Genomic DNA, 13,922 nt, shown 5'->3' with positions numbered 1-13,922 from the left:
ACCAAAAACATGGAACGACCTCCCACAACACATCAGAGCTCCCTCCTCACTTTCTGAGTACATCAAGAAGGTGATGACCTGGCTCTTCAAATTACTTTTAGGGGACACCCAACTACACACCTACTCAAGTGCTTGGATTTCCTCACATGTGATTAGTGTGCTATACAAATAGACATAACATAACATTGCATATCCTTTAAAAAACAGGTTTGTGAATGAGAATGATACATGGGGACCCTAATCACTCTTGGGGATGAGTGCCTGCAGGTCTTAATTCACCACCTTTCCAAAAGTGCATATATATATTTATTGATACACCAACTGATCCGATGATTACAGTGTTGTGATGATGTTGATAAATAGAATGTGTATAGTGTGACAGCAGCCGCAAGAGATATTTTGACACTGGGGCAAAATTCTTAAAACAGCTCCGATAAGGTTGTGGGAAATCAGGCGTTGTGCACAGCAAGTTCTTCATCTGTCTATGGGGAGGAAACGAGTTCTGCTGGCAGCAGAGAAGAGATAGATGCTTCCAATCCCTTGGTGTGAGATAGGAGAAAGCTCTCCCAACTAACCTGAACTCTGCAGATGAAAGGAGGAGTGAGGAGAATAGCAAATTAAGTTTGAAGATGTTGAGAAGGTGACCAGCACTGGAAGTGGGCTTGATGAAAAAGGGGGTCCAGTTTGTCAAGGCTTAGTGGCAGATTTAGAGAAATTCCAACAGTATTCATTTGGTGACATTTCAGATGACCAGTAGTTCATTCTCTGCATGCAAGGCCAAGCATGAGCCTTGGGCCTGTGTATTGAGCTAGCTCCATCTTAGCCACCATGTATTTAGAAAGTTTAATATAGGTTTTTACCATAATCTTGATTAGAGGAAGTCACTGCCTGGATTACAGTCTTAAAATTATGTGGAGGATTGATACAATTTTTTAAAGTATTCTACCAAAATAATTAGACCAAATATGCTTGTTGATCTAAAGTTTTGGTTGAAGTCCAAGTAAAAAAATAAACCCCAAATTACAAACCATCTCAGCTGGTCAAGCAGCCCCCAAGTGACAAACCAGAGGAACGTAGAGCCTTGTAGCATAAGAAATGTGGTGCTTGTGGAAATAAATTTCAATGATGTACGAATCATCCATTTTACCATTGTTGAGAGGGACCCTTTGAATTATGTTTGAGTGTTCAGTCTTTCATTGACCAGCCATATAATGAGCTTGATATAATCACAATGGCTGTGAAATATGAATCAGTGGGTTATAAAATCGTTTCCCCCGGGGGTGACATTTCATTTATTATTTATAAAGCACTTGCACTCTCAAAGAACATTTTTGCACTGAGGGTGATTGACCAGTGAATGATAAGGACTAAAAAAGACAAACTAACAACAGCTGAACAGCTGGGGTTGTAAGGACTTTTTACCTCAAATATGTAAAGGAAGTTCATACTGCCTCTTTGGGCCCAGATGGCTACATGATTGCCTGTCTAAGTGGGAGAACTTGTAACTAGAGGTGACAACTGGAAGCTAATTAGAAGTCCAAGTGATCAATCAGTTTTTTAGCTGTAGTTTGGATAAAACAGCTTCCAAGAGCTCAAAGTATTATTATTGCAATGGTCTGTGATTGACAGCACACACACAGGAAAAACTCTAGTGTGATGTTCATTTGTCAAAAATTAAAGTTTTTCTGGTCCTGTGAAATTTGGGAAAGAAGGTGTATAAATGGAATTAATTTGAACTTTGAAGGTTATTTTTTTGGTAGTATGTTGCCCAGGGATTTTACAGCAGGAGCAATAAAAGCCCCAAGCTGATGGGACCTGATCGATTCTTGCCAGCTGGGTTCTTGCATGTTCTTGCCCACCAGCAGCACCTCAATTTTATTTCCTTTAAGCCTAAGGAAGTTATTAGTCATCCAACAAGTTACTGAGGCAACTCAGCAAGCCTGGGATAGCTTGCTTTACCTGTTCAGTGAGCTGTGAATTATCTGCATATAATAATGCAAAGCAGCCATAGGATCCTATGAGTTGTGCTCGAGGCGAGACAAATGTTCACCAACACTGGTGAAGCAAAGAGCAAAGAGACCTGAGAGACTCTACATTTCACATTACAGCTGAGACACGAACACAGCAGTAGAGAGACATCCTGTGTGTGGCCAGCGAGGTAAGAGGAGAACTAGACATCCATTATGTCTGCAAGCCTAATTTTGAAGATGGAATGGTCTACAGCGTCAAACGTGGCAGCTGGAGCTAATAAAACTATACATGTTGCATCCTCCTCATCCCTGACCCTTTCACTGCCTCTGCTGGATAAGATCCCAATTGGCGAGGGTCTAAACTTTCTAAGTGTACGGGATAACTAGATATCTGTTAAGCAACAATCAGTCCAGCAGTTTGCATACTGTTGGTAGTGAGGTAATTGACATCTAGTAATCAGTGACCTGACTGTCAAGTTTGGCTTTCATGTGTAAGAGAGTGAACACTCTTGCCTTCCATAAGGATGGTAGTGTGCCAGTGGTGAAAGAAAGTTTGAAAACTCTGTAAACTGTGTTTAAACATCAGGAGCAAGTGACAAAAAACTGACAGAGGGTACAAACCATTTGGAGTGCCAGACTTAATTCAAATTAAAACCTTGCTGACCTACTCTGGAAAGAGGTGAAAAAGACAATCCGAATGGTAAGGGCAAGCAGTGTGGTAACCACAGCAAGCATAGGTGTCAAAGACATTTAAGTACTTTTAAAACAATAATATGTGTTAGTAATTTCAGAGATGAAGAGGTGGCCTAAATGTCTGCAAAACCCCTGTGACACAGGAATCGAGTTGTTACAAGAGGTTGCATCACAGATTTGCCAACCATGATCAGTTGGTGTGAGAAATTCTTGGCTGATAGAAACTGAGAGCTCTGATACGTAGCCGTTGTATTGAAAAGGTCTTTCTTACATGCATGCAGCTGCATGTTATAACTCTGAGCACCCACCTTCAAGAAATCATTACTCCTAATTTACTCAATTTGGTGAGTTTGGAGCTGACATTTTTTGGAACTTCTCAGTGAACTAGGGTTTGCCAGGATGCTTTGGTTTTCTGTGGGTGACTTCAAGTGTGAACACTGGAAATGTGTGGCCTGGACGTCCCTAATGATGGTGCTTAAGGCCTCCTCTATGCCAGTGTCCTTGTGATTTTTCCTGATAATAGCACTAAGCTGTTGGGCCTGACATAATTGTTGTGGTTTTCCTCGAATGTTTTGCCTCCAAGCCTACTGTTTTGCTGACCTTGTTGTAGCTGGCTTAAGGAATCTGTGCATTTTACCACTGCCTACCAAGGCTAATTTGCTTGTGCGCTCTACTTTAAGCATGGTGGCATTGCCTTGTACCCAATTGGCACAAATAATTTACTGGTATGTCCCTGTTAAAGTGGTACTATATATGCTCAGGGTGTGTAAATTAAATGACAATAGTGGGCCTGCAGCACTGATTGTGCATCAACCTAAGTAGCCCTTTAAACATGTCTCAGGCCTGCCATTGCAGTCTGTGTGTGCAGTTCTAAATTGCCATTTCAACCCAGTGAAATAAGCCTTTTCCCAGGCCCAAACCTTCCTTTTTAATACATATGTCACCCCTATATTAGCCCTTGGAGTGCTTTGTATTTAAAATGTTGGACATATATGTTTACGTTTTACATGTCTGGTAATGGAAATCTCTTAAATTCCTTCTTCACTACTGCAAGGCCTACCTCTCCAGTAGCATAACATTAGGTTACCTTATTACATTTAATAATTGATACCTTTCAGTTAGGAGCTGGTAGACAGCCCGAGTTTGGGGTCTAAAGAGTTGTAATTAAAAGCCCTCTGCAATGGTAAAGTCGGATGTTAGTCACAATTTTGAAAATTACACTTTTAGAAATTGGCATTTTTTTGTCCTAACGATTTGGTGCTTGCAGCCTACTCCTGGGTCACATGACTAGGTGTAGCTGGCCTTTGTGTATTGCTCCCACACAGTGAGACAAGTGGAAACTCGGTGTTGGCAGGATGGGACACACTGAGTTGATGAGGGGGAGGAACTGCTTGAGCACTCTGTCACGGGGTTTGACACTGATCCTTTCTGATGCCAGACAAACTGCGGCCAGGGCAGTGTGGAAGGGTTTGCCTGACACCTCAAGGAGGTGGAAGCCTCTAGAAACTTCTCCTACTTCAGAGTCTGAGTACTGGACCCTTAGACCCAACTCTTTAGTACACCCCTGGACAAACCAAGAAGAAGGACTGCTGTGTTTCTCTGCAAGAAGGACTGCCACTCTGCTGCTCTTCTACCTGCTGCCCTGCTACCTGAATGAAGGACTGGACCTGCCTCTTGAACCCTGGATCACCAGAGTGACTCCAAGGGCTAGTTGGCTGCCCAGAGCCTCAGGGACAGAAGCACCAACCACATTAAACCTAGCACCTGAACTCTGCCTGCTGTGAGTCCTACCCTCCCAAGTGATGCCATCCCAGTCCAGGACCCTTGGAAGTGGGCCTGAAGGTGCTCTGCCAGCTCAACTGTGATTCTAGCAGAACCGACGCATCGTAGCCGCAGTGCGACGTGTCTGCAGTCAGAACCTATGCATCAGAGCCTCTGCGCAATGCAACACCTCACCAGACTCTGCATGGGGACCGCTATCTGGTTTGTCTCCGGCGCAGGACTTCGCATTGCATTCCGCAGTCTCATCAGAACCGCCTCTGCGTGACGCATCTTTCATGCATCCTTTACACAGGCCCTCGCATTGCAAGCCCCATGATGATGGCATCCTCGACGCCGACCAAGACGATGCATCACAAGCCCTGCAGGTTCTTCGGAACCAGCTAGTGTGCAATACATCCTTGACACTGGACTTCGCATCGTAAGCCCCCTTGTCGACGGCCCCCTTGATGACGACACACGACCTCGCCTCGCAGCCCCTCGGAACCGACCTGTGCAACACATCACTGAGCAGGACCTTGTATCACCTTGGCTGTGCAACGCATGCTAGACACAGTACCCCACAACACCCGCAACCAGGATTGGAAGTGCTCCTGTTCAGTGGGCCTAACTGGGTCCCTGCACCCGGTGGGCGCTCCATCGTGGTTGGCCTGATCATGTGACTTTGTCTTGGTCTGGCGCAATCAGATAACCACAGTTGGTGCTTTTTTGTGCAATTTTGAATCAAATATTTAAAATTGCATATCTCCGGTTCTACTGATTTGGATTTTTGTTATTTTGGTCCTTAAAAAAAGTACTCTATTTTTCTAATATGGTATGGGATTCTTCTGTGGGTTGTGTTTCACTTTACTACTGTTTGAAATGCTGCATAAATACTAAACATATTTCCTCCAAGGGAAGCCTGAATGCTTTTGTGCCAGGCTGCCAGAGGGTTAAGCACAGGTTAATTTGTGGTTGTTTGTAAATTCAGCCTCACAAGGATTGTGGTTGCTGCTTGATTATGGTTTTATCCCCTCAACCAGTAACACCATTTCTCACATAAGCCAAACTATGTTTGCTATTGTATTAATTTATATACTGTGTCTGGCAGGCTTAGCTGCACTCATGTCTTCAGACTGCACTCCGATTGGCACTTTGATACTGAAATGGATGAGATCATTAAAAGTCCAGGGCAGAGTCCGAATTATTTTAAAAAACCTAATTCAAATGGGTGGATACTTAGTCAAGGGAGTGACCCAAAGTCTTCTGCTGAAGTATTACATTGATCATCACTGTAAATTAAATTCCACTACCTTAACAACCATTTTTTTCTAATAGAAAACAAGTCTGACCAATCATTTCAGACAGTTGTTGCATAAACTTGGCACCTATATCCAGGGGTCTGTTGGCCACAATAAATGTAAGGGTGATCTCATCAGAAGTGCTGCACTGGCAGATGGGTAGTTTGGTAAAAAAAAAAATCCCAAGCTTGTGTTTTGAACACTCTGTTAAGGTCATGTCTAAATAAAACTGCCAGTTTCATCCCTTCCCTCCAAGCACCCAACCAGTCTTGGAGGACTCACGGTAGGTCAAACCCTCCTGCAAGGCAGCCAAAGCATTGAAGAAAGCACATGACAGCAGATTGACTGGAGCAGGTAAACATGATTAGCCAATGCTAATGGGCATTTGACCCATAGCAGAAATTTAGAAGGTTTACCAGTTTGCTTACCAGGTGATATATGAGCGTTAACCCTTCTGTCAGGAATGTCAGTTTGTACAGTGTGATGCCTTACATTGCAGACGATTACATCACGCTAATCACATTGCCACGTTATATGGTAAAGTTTAGGTTTGTGGGACATTCACATTGCTGCTAGTCACTAGAATAAGGCAATATAAAGCTGGTCTGCTATTTTAACAACAATTAGGCTCACCTGAGACTTGTTATGCTATAATTAACTATATTGGAGCAGAACTGAACATTGGGAAACATATAGACATTTATATATCTGTAGTAGTTAGAAATACAAGAAACCACCTAACTAGCAAAGTATGTTCTCCAAATGTATTATGGCAAACAGGTTAAATGCTTAATGAAGTGAACAACAGTATTTTGGAGATATTTCCCAGTCTGTGGCCAAAATCACATATGCTCTACTATACATTGCAGATACACAGAAACCCAAATATAATGTATGTTAAATATCGCCACATCTCACATTTTGTTTAAAAGTTGAACTGTAGCAAATAATAACTTTGTGTGATATGAATATAATGCATGATGTGTGTAAAATTTACAGAATAGACCCAAATAAGATGTTTACTGATGTGGCGAACTTGGTTGGTGATGTTGGAGGAACTGCATTGAAAGAAAAGTAAGTCTAAATAATGTATTCATACAAAAAAACTAGTAAATATGCATAAATTACAGTGGAAGACCCGTGAAGTGGTTTATAATAACAATAAAGACCTTTTTTCCCAATCATATTATACACTTCTTTTTTATGTTTTCTTTAGAAATTGTTAATTATACTATTACATCATTATATGAAGCAAATAGAGTTTGTTTTTAGCTTTCCTCCAAGTTTCAAACACCGCTACCTCTTATCCCCTAACCTGCCATCTCCATTCCTCTCCCTTGCAAGCCTCCATCTCTGCATTGGCAGCCATTCAAAGTGAGCTGCAAATTGGAACCTGCTTAATAATAACCAATATCAATTTGCAACTGTCCTACAAATAGGCAATTTGCGATATGACCTTTTAATATATAGGTTGTATTCACCAGCCTAACAGTCTGCCTCACTCCTCCTACTCACACACAGCCCCTGTATGCACAATAGCAGAACCAGAGAGGATTCGTTCTCATACACCACACAAAAATAATGGAACAACCTCCCACAACACATCAGAGCCTCCTCCTCATTTTTTGAATACATCAAGAAGGTGAAGATCTGGCTCCTCAGATTTTTCTGAGGGGACACTCAACTACACAACTTTTCAAGTGCCTGGATATCCTAAAACCCCTGTGACACAGGAATTGAGTTGTTACAAGAGGCTGCATCACAGATTTGCCAACCATGATCAGTTGGTGTGAGAAATTCTTGGCTGATAGAATCTGAGAGCTCTGATACTTGGCCGTTGTATTGAAAAGGTCTTTCTTATATGCATGCAGCTGTATTTTATAACTCTGCAGTACAAAAGGGGGTGGTGATGGACGGAGCATTAGAACCAATCAAACACTCACACCCAGTCAACAGATCTGGGTTTGATCCATCACCATTCTTTAGCCCACTCTGCCACCCCAGTTCAGACATGGCCATATGCAAATCAGTCTGACCCTGTGCCGCATGGGAACAGTCCAGCCCGAACTGCCAAGCCATGCCTTCCCTGGACCGGAAACAAGCTTCCTAGGACCGGTTTCTGGCATTTCAGCCGTCTTCAGCCAGGCTTGCTTGAATCCAGTGGCAAAGTGAGCGAGGGACTCACGTCTGAGCATACCCTGCCAACTTATGGCGGACAAAGCAGTACAAAAGGGGGTGGTGATGGACGGAGCATTAGAACCAATCAAACACTCACACCCAGTCAACAGATCTGGGTTTGATCCATCACCATTCTTTAGCCCACTCTGCCACCCCAGTTCAGACATGGCCATATGCAAATCAGTCTGACCCTGTGCCTACATGGGAACAGTCCAGCCCGAACTGCCAAGCCAAGCCCCCTTTTGTATTGCTGAAGGCATGGCTTGGCAGTTCGGGCTGGACTAAAGAACGGTGATGGATTAAACCCAGATCTCTTGACTGGGTGTGAGTGTTTGATTGGTTCTGATGCTCCATCCATCACCACCCCCTTTTGTATCGCTTTGTTCGCCATAAGGTGGCAGGGTATGCTCAGACGTTGAGTCCCTTGCTCACTTTGCCACTGGATTCAAGCAAGCCTGGCTGAAGACGGCTGAAATGCCAGAAACCGGTCCTAGGATGCTTGTTTCCGGTCCAGGGAAGGCATGGCTTGGCAGTTCGGGCTGGACTGTTCCCATGAGGCACAGGGTCAGACTGATTTGCATATGGCCATGTCTGAACTGGGGTGGCAGAGTGGGCTAAAGAACGGTGATGGATTAAACCCAGATCTCTTGACTGGGTGTGAGTGTTTGATTGGTTCTGATGCTCCGTCCATCACCACCCCCTTTTGTATCGCTTTGTTCGCCATAAGGTGGCAGGGTATGCACAGACGTTGAGTCCCTTGCTCACTTTGCCACTGGATTCAAGCAAGCCTGGCTGAAGACGGCTGAAATGCCAGAAACGGGTCCTAGGATGCTTGTTTCCGGTCCAGGGAAGGCATGGCTTGGCAGTTCGGGCTGGACTGTTCCCATGAGGCACAGGGTCAGACTGATTTGCATATGGCCATGTCTGAACTGGGGTGGCAGAGTGGGCTAAAGAACGGTGATAGATTAAACCCAGATCTCTTGACTGGGTGTGAGTGTTTGATTGGTTCTGATGCTCCGTCCATCACCACCCCCTTTTGTATCGCTTTGTTCGCCATAAGGTGGCAGGGTATGCTCAGACGTTGAGTCCCTTGCTCACTTTGCCACTGGATTCAAGCAAGCCTGGCTGAAGACGGCTGAATTGCCAGAAACCGGTCCTAGGATGCTTGTTTCCGGTCCAGGGAAGGCATGGCTTTGCAGTTCGGGCTGGACTGTTCCCATGAGTCACAGGGTCAGACTGATTTGCATATGGCCATGTCTGAACTGGGGTGGCAGAGTGGGCTAAAGAACGGTGATGGATTAAACCCAGATCTCTTGACTGGGTGTGAGTGTTTGATTGGTTCTGATGCTCCGTCCATCACCACCCCCTTTTGTATCGTATTTTATAACTCTGAGCACCCTCCTTGAAGAAATCATTACTCCTAATTTGCTCGATTTGGTGAGTTTGGAGCTGACATTTTTTGGAACTTCTCAGTGAACTAGGGTTTGCCAGGATGCCTTGGTTTTCTGTGGGGGACTTCAAGTGTGAACACTGGAAATGTATGGCCTGAAAGTCCCTAATGATGGTGCTTAAGGCTTCCCTTTATGCCAGTGTCCTTGAGATTTTTCCTGATAATAGCACTAAGCTGTTGGGCTGATATCATTGTTGTGGTTTTCCTCCAACGTTTTGCCTCCAAGCCTCCTGTTTTGCTGACCTTGTTGTAGCTGGCTTAAGGATTCTGTGCACTTTACCACTGCTTACCAGTGCTAATTTGCTTGTGCTCTCTACTTTAAGCATGGTGGCATTGCCTTGTACCCAATTGGCACAAATAACTTACTGGTATGTCCCTGGTAAAGTGGTACTACATATGCTCATGGTGTGTAAATTAAATGACAGTAGTGGGCCTGCAGCACTGATTGTGCACCGACCTAAGTAGCCCTTTAAACATGTCTCAGGCCTGCCATCGCAGCCTGTGTGTGCAGTTCTAAATTGCCATTTCAACCTAAGTTAAATAAACCTTTTCCCAGGCCCAAACCTTCCATTTTAATAGATATAGCCCTTGGAGTGCTTTGTATTTAAAATGTTGGACATATACGTTTACGTTTTACATGTCTGGTAATGGAAATCTCTTAAATTCCTTCTTCACTACTGGAAGGCCTACCTCTCCAATAGTATAACATTAGGTTACCTTATTACATTTAATAATTGATACCTTTCAGTTGGGAGCTGGTAGACAGCCCGAATTTGGGGTCTAAAGAGTTGTAATTAAAAGCCCTCTGCAATGGTAAAGTCGGATGTTAGTCACGATTTTGAAAATTACACTTTTAGAAATTGCCATTGTTTTGTCCTAACCATTTGGTGCTTGCAGCCTGCTCCTGGGTCACATGACTAGGTGTAGCTGGCCTTTGTGTATTGCTCCCACACAGTGAGACAAGTGGAAGCTCGATGTTGGCAGGATGGGACACACTGAGTTGATGAGGGGGAGGAACTGCTTGAGCACTCTGTCACAGGGTTTGACACTGGTCCTTTCTGATGCCAGACCAACTGCGGCCAGGGCAGGGTGGAAGAGTTTGCATGACACCTCAAGGAGGTGGAAGCCTCTAGAAACTTCTCCTACTTCAGAGTCTGAGTATTGGACCCTTAGACCCAACTCTTTAGTACACCCCTGGACAAACTAAGAATAAGGACTGCTGTGTTTCTCTGCAAGAAGGACTGCCACTCTGCTGCCCTTCTACCTGCTGCCCTGCTACCTGAGTGAAGGACTGGACCTGCCTCTTGAACCCAGGATCACCAGAGTGACTCCAAGGGCTAGTTGGCTAACCAGAGCCTCAGGGACAGAAGGCACCAACCACATTAAACCCAGCACCTGAACTCTGCCTGCTGTGAGTCCTACCCTCCCAAGTGGTGCCATCCCAGTCCAGGACCCTTGGAAGTGGGCCTGAAGGTTCTCTGGCAGCTCAACTGTGATTCTAGAAGAACCAAAGCATCGTAGCCTAAGTGCGACGTGTCTGCGGTCAGAACCTATGCATCAGAGCCTCTACGCAATGCAACACCTCACCAGACTCTGCATGGGGACCGCTATCTGGTTTGTCTCCGGCGCAGGACTTCGCATTGCATTCCGCAGTCTCATCAGAACCGCCTCTGCGTGACGCATCTTTCATGCATCCTTTACACAGGCCCTCGCATTGCAAGCCCCATGATGATGGCATCCTCGACGCCGACCAAGACGATGCATCACAAGCCCTGCAGGTTCTTCAGAACCAGCTAGTGTGCAATACATCCTTGACACTGGTCTTCGCATCGTAAGCCCCCTTGTCGACGGCCCGCTTGATGACGACACACGACCTCGCCTGGCAGCCCCTCGGAACCGACCTGTGCAACACATCTCTGAGCAGGACCTTGTATCACCTTGGCTGTGCAATGCATTCTAGACACAGGACCCCACAACACCCGCAACCAGGATTGGAAGTGCTCCTGTTCAGTGGGCCTAACTGGGTCCCTGCATCTGGTGGGCGCTCTATCGTGGTTGGCCTGATCATGTGACTTTGTCTTGGTCTGGCGCAATCAGATAACCACAGTTGGTGCTTTTTTGTGCTATTTTGACTCAAATATTTAAAATTGCATTTCTCCGGTTCTACTGATTCAATTTTTGTTATTTTGGTCTTAAAGAAATGTACCCTATTTTTCTAATATGGTGTGGGATTCTTCTGTGGGTTGTTTCACTTTACTACTGTTTGAAGTACTGCATAAATACTGTACATATTTCCCCCAAGGGAAACCTGAATGCTTTTGTGCCAGGCTGCCAGAGGGTTAAGCACAGGTTAATTTGTGGTTGCTTGTAAATTCAGACTCACAAGGATTGTGGTTGCTGCTTGATTACGGTTTTATCCCCTCAACCATTAATACCATTTCTCACATAAGCCAAACTATGTTTGCTACTGTATTAATTTATATACTGTGTGTGGCTGGCTTAGCTGCACTCATGTCTTCAGACTGCACTCCGATAGGCACTTTGATACTGAAATGGATGAGATCATTAAAAGTCCAGGGCAGAGTCCGAATTTATTTAAAAAACCTAATTCAAATGGGTGGATACTTGGTCAACGAAGTGACCCAAAGTCTTTTGCTGAAGTATTACATTGATCATCATTGTAAACTAAATTCCACAACCTTAACAACCATTTTTTTCTAATAGAAAACAAGTCTGACCAATCATTTCAGACAGTTGTTGCATAAACTTGCCACATATATCCAGGGGTCTGTTGGCCACAATAAATGTAAGGCTAATCTCATCGGAAGTGCTGCACTGGCAGATGGGTAGTTTGGTAAAAAAAGAGCCCAAGCGTGTGTTTTGAACACGCTGTTAAGGTCATCTCTAAATAAAACTGCCAGTTTCACCCCTTCCCTCCAAGCACCCAACCAGTCTTGGAGGACTCACGGTAGGTCAAACCCTCCTGCAAGGCAGCCAAAGCATTGAAGAAAGCACATGACAGCAGATTAACTGGAGCAGGTAAACATGATTTGGCAATGCTAATGGGCATTTGAACCATAGCAGAATTTTAGAAGGTTTACCAGTTTGCTTACCAGGTGATATATGAGCGTTAACCCTTCTGTCAGGAATGTCAGTTTGTACTGTGCGATGCCTTACATTGCAGACGATTACATCACGCTAATCACATTGCCACGTTATATGGCAACGTTTAGGTTTGTGGGACCTCTACATTGCTGCTAGTCGCTAGAATAAGGTAATATAAAGCTGGTCCGCTATTTTAACAACAATTAGGCTCACCTGAGACTTGTCATGCTATAATTAACTATATTGGAGCAAAACTGAACATTGGGAAAAATATGGCATATCTACTTCCTTGTATAAATGGATGGCTATTTTATTAAATAGTTTAGATTGTGTTATTAATATTGGTTGGACACTATAACTTTTATTGATATCTAATGTATTTGTACTTATTTGAAGATAAATGTGCTGCCCAATTTATGTCATATAATCCTGCATATTGTCTTAGTATGTGAAGTATGTTTAATAAAGTTTAGATTTCTATTTATTTTCAAAAGATTGGGTGTTGATTTTATTTTTTCGAATTTATCCTTTTGTTTTTGTATGCTTTTATGGCACCTGCCGAATAAACTAAGATTGATAGGACGTTGCTGCTTAGGTTGTAAGTAGTATTTCTAACCACTCTATGGACATTTATATATCTGTAGTGGTTAGAAATACAATAAACCACCTAACTATCAAAGTATGTTCTCCAAATGTATTATGGCAAACAGGTTAAATGCTTAATGAAGTGAATAACAGTATTTTGGGGAGATTTCCCAGTCTGTGGGCAAAATCACATATGCTCTACTATACATTGCAGATACACAGAAACCCAAATATAATGTATGTTAAATATCGCCACATCTCACATTTTGTTTAAAAGTTGAACTGTAGCAAATAATAACTTTGTGTGATATGAATATAATGCATGATGTGTGTAAAATTTACAGAATAGACCCAAATAAGATGTTTACTGATGTGGCGAACTTGGTTGGTGATGTTGGAGGAACTGCATTGAAAGAAAAGTAAGTCTAAATAATGTATTCATACAAAAAAAATAGTAAATATGCATAAATTACAGTGAAAGACTCGTGAAGTGGTTTATAATACCAATAAAGACCTTTTTTTCCCCATCATATTATACACTTCTTTTTTTATATGTTTTCTTTAGGAATTGTTAATTATACTATTACATCATTATATGAAGCAAATAGAGTGTTTTTAGCTTTCCTCCAAGTTTCAAACACCGCTACCACTTATCCCCTAACCTGCCATCTCCATTCCTCTCCCTTGCAAACCTCCATCTCTGCATTGGCAGCCATTCAAAGTGAGCTGCAAATTGGAACCTGCTTAATATTATTCAATATCAGTTTTCAACTCTCCTACAAATAGGCAATTTGCGATATGACCTATTAATATATAGGTTGTATTCGCCAGCCTAACAGTCTGCCTCATTCCTACTCACACACAGACCCTGTATGCACAATA

General features: G+C 43.4%; 1 protein-coding gene across 1 annotated transcript in view; it reads left to right on the top strand.

Annotated features, from left to right (window-relative positions):
• LOC146821407 (uncharacterized) overlaps positions 1–13,922 on the top strand; it is a 1,203,178-nt gene that overhangs the window by 527,275 nt on the left and 661,981 nt on the right. The window contains exons 34-35 of the mRNA XM_085609844.1: positions 6,722–6,796; positions 13,385–13,459. Of these exons, the coding sequence (XP_085465970.1) occupies positions 6,722–6,796; positions 13,385–13,459 (150 nt within the window). The remainder of the gene's footprint in view (positions 1–6,721; positions 6,797–13,384; positions 13,460–13,922) is intronic.

Source organism: Triturus cristatus, chromosome 6 (assembly GCF_964204655.1).
Source record: "Triturus cristatus chromosome 6, aTriCri1.1, whole genome shotgun sequence".
Classification (NCBI taxonomy): Eukaryota; Metazoa; Chordata; class Amphibia; order Caudata; family Salamandridae; genus Triturus; species Triturus cristatus.
Note: the sequence above shows the minus strand (reverse complement) of the source record. Positions and strands in the feature narration are given on the sequence as shown.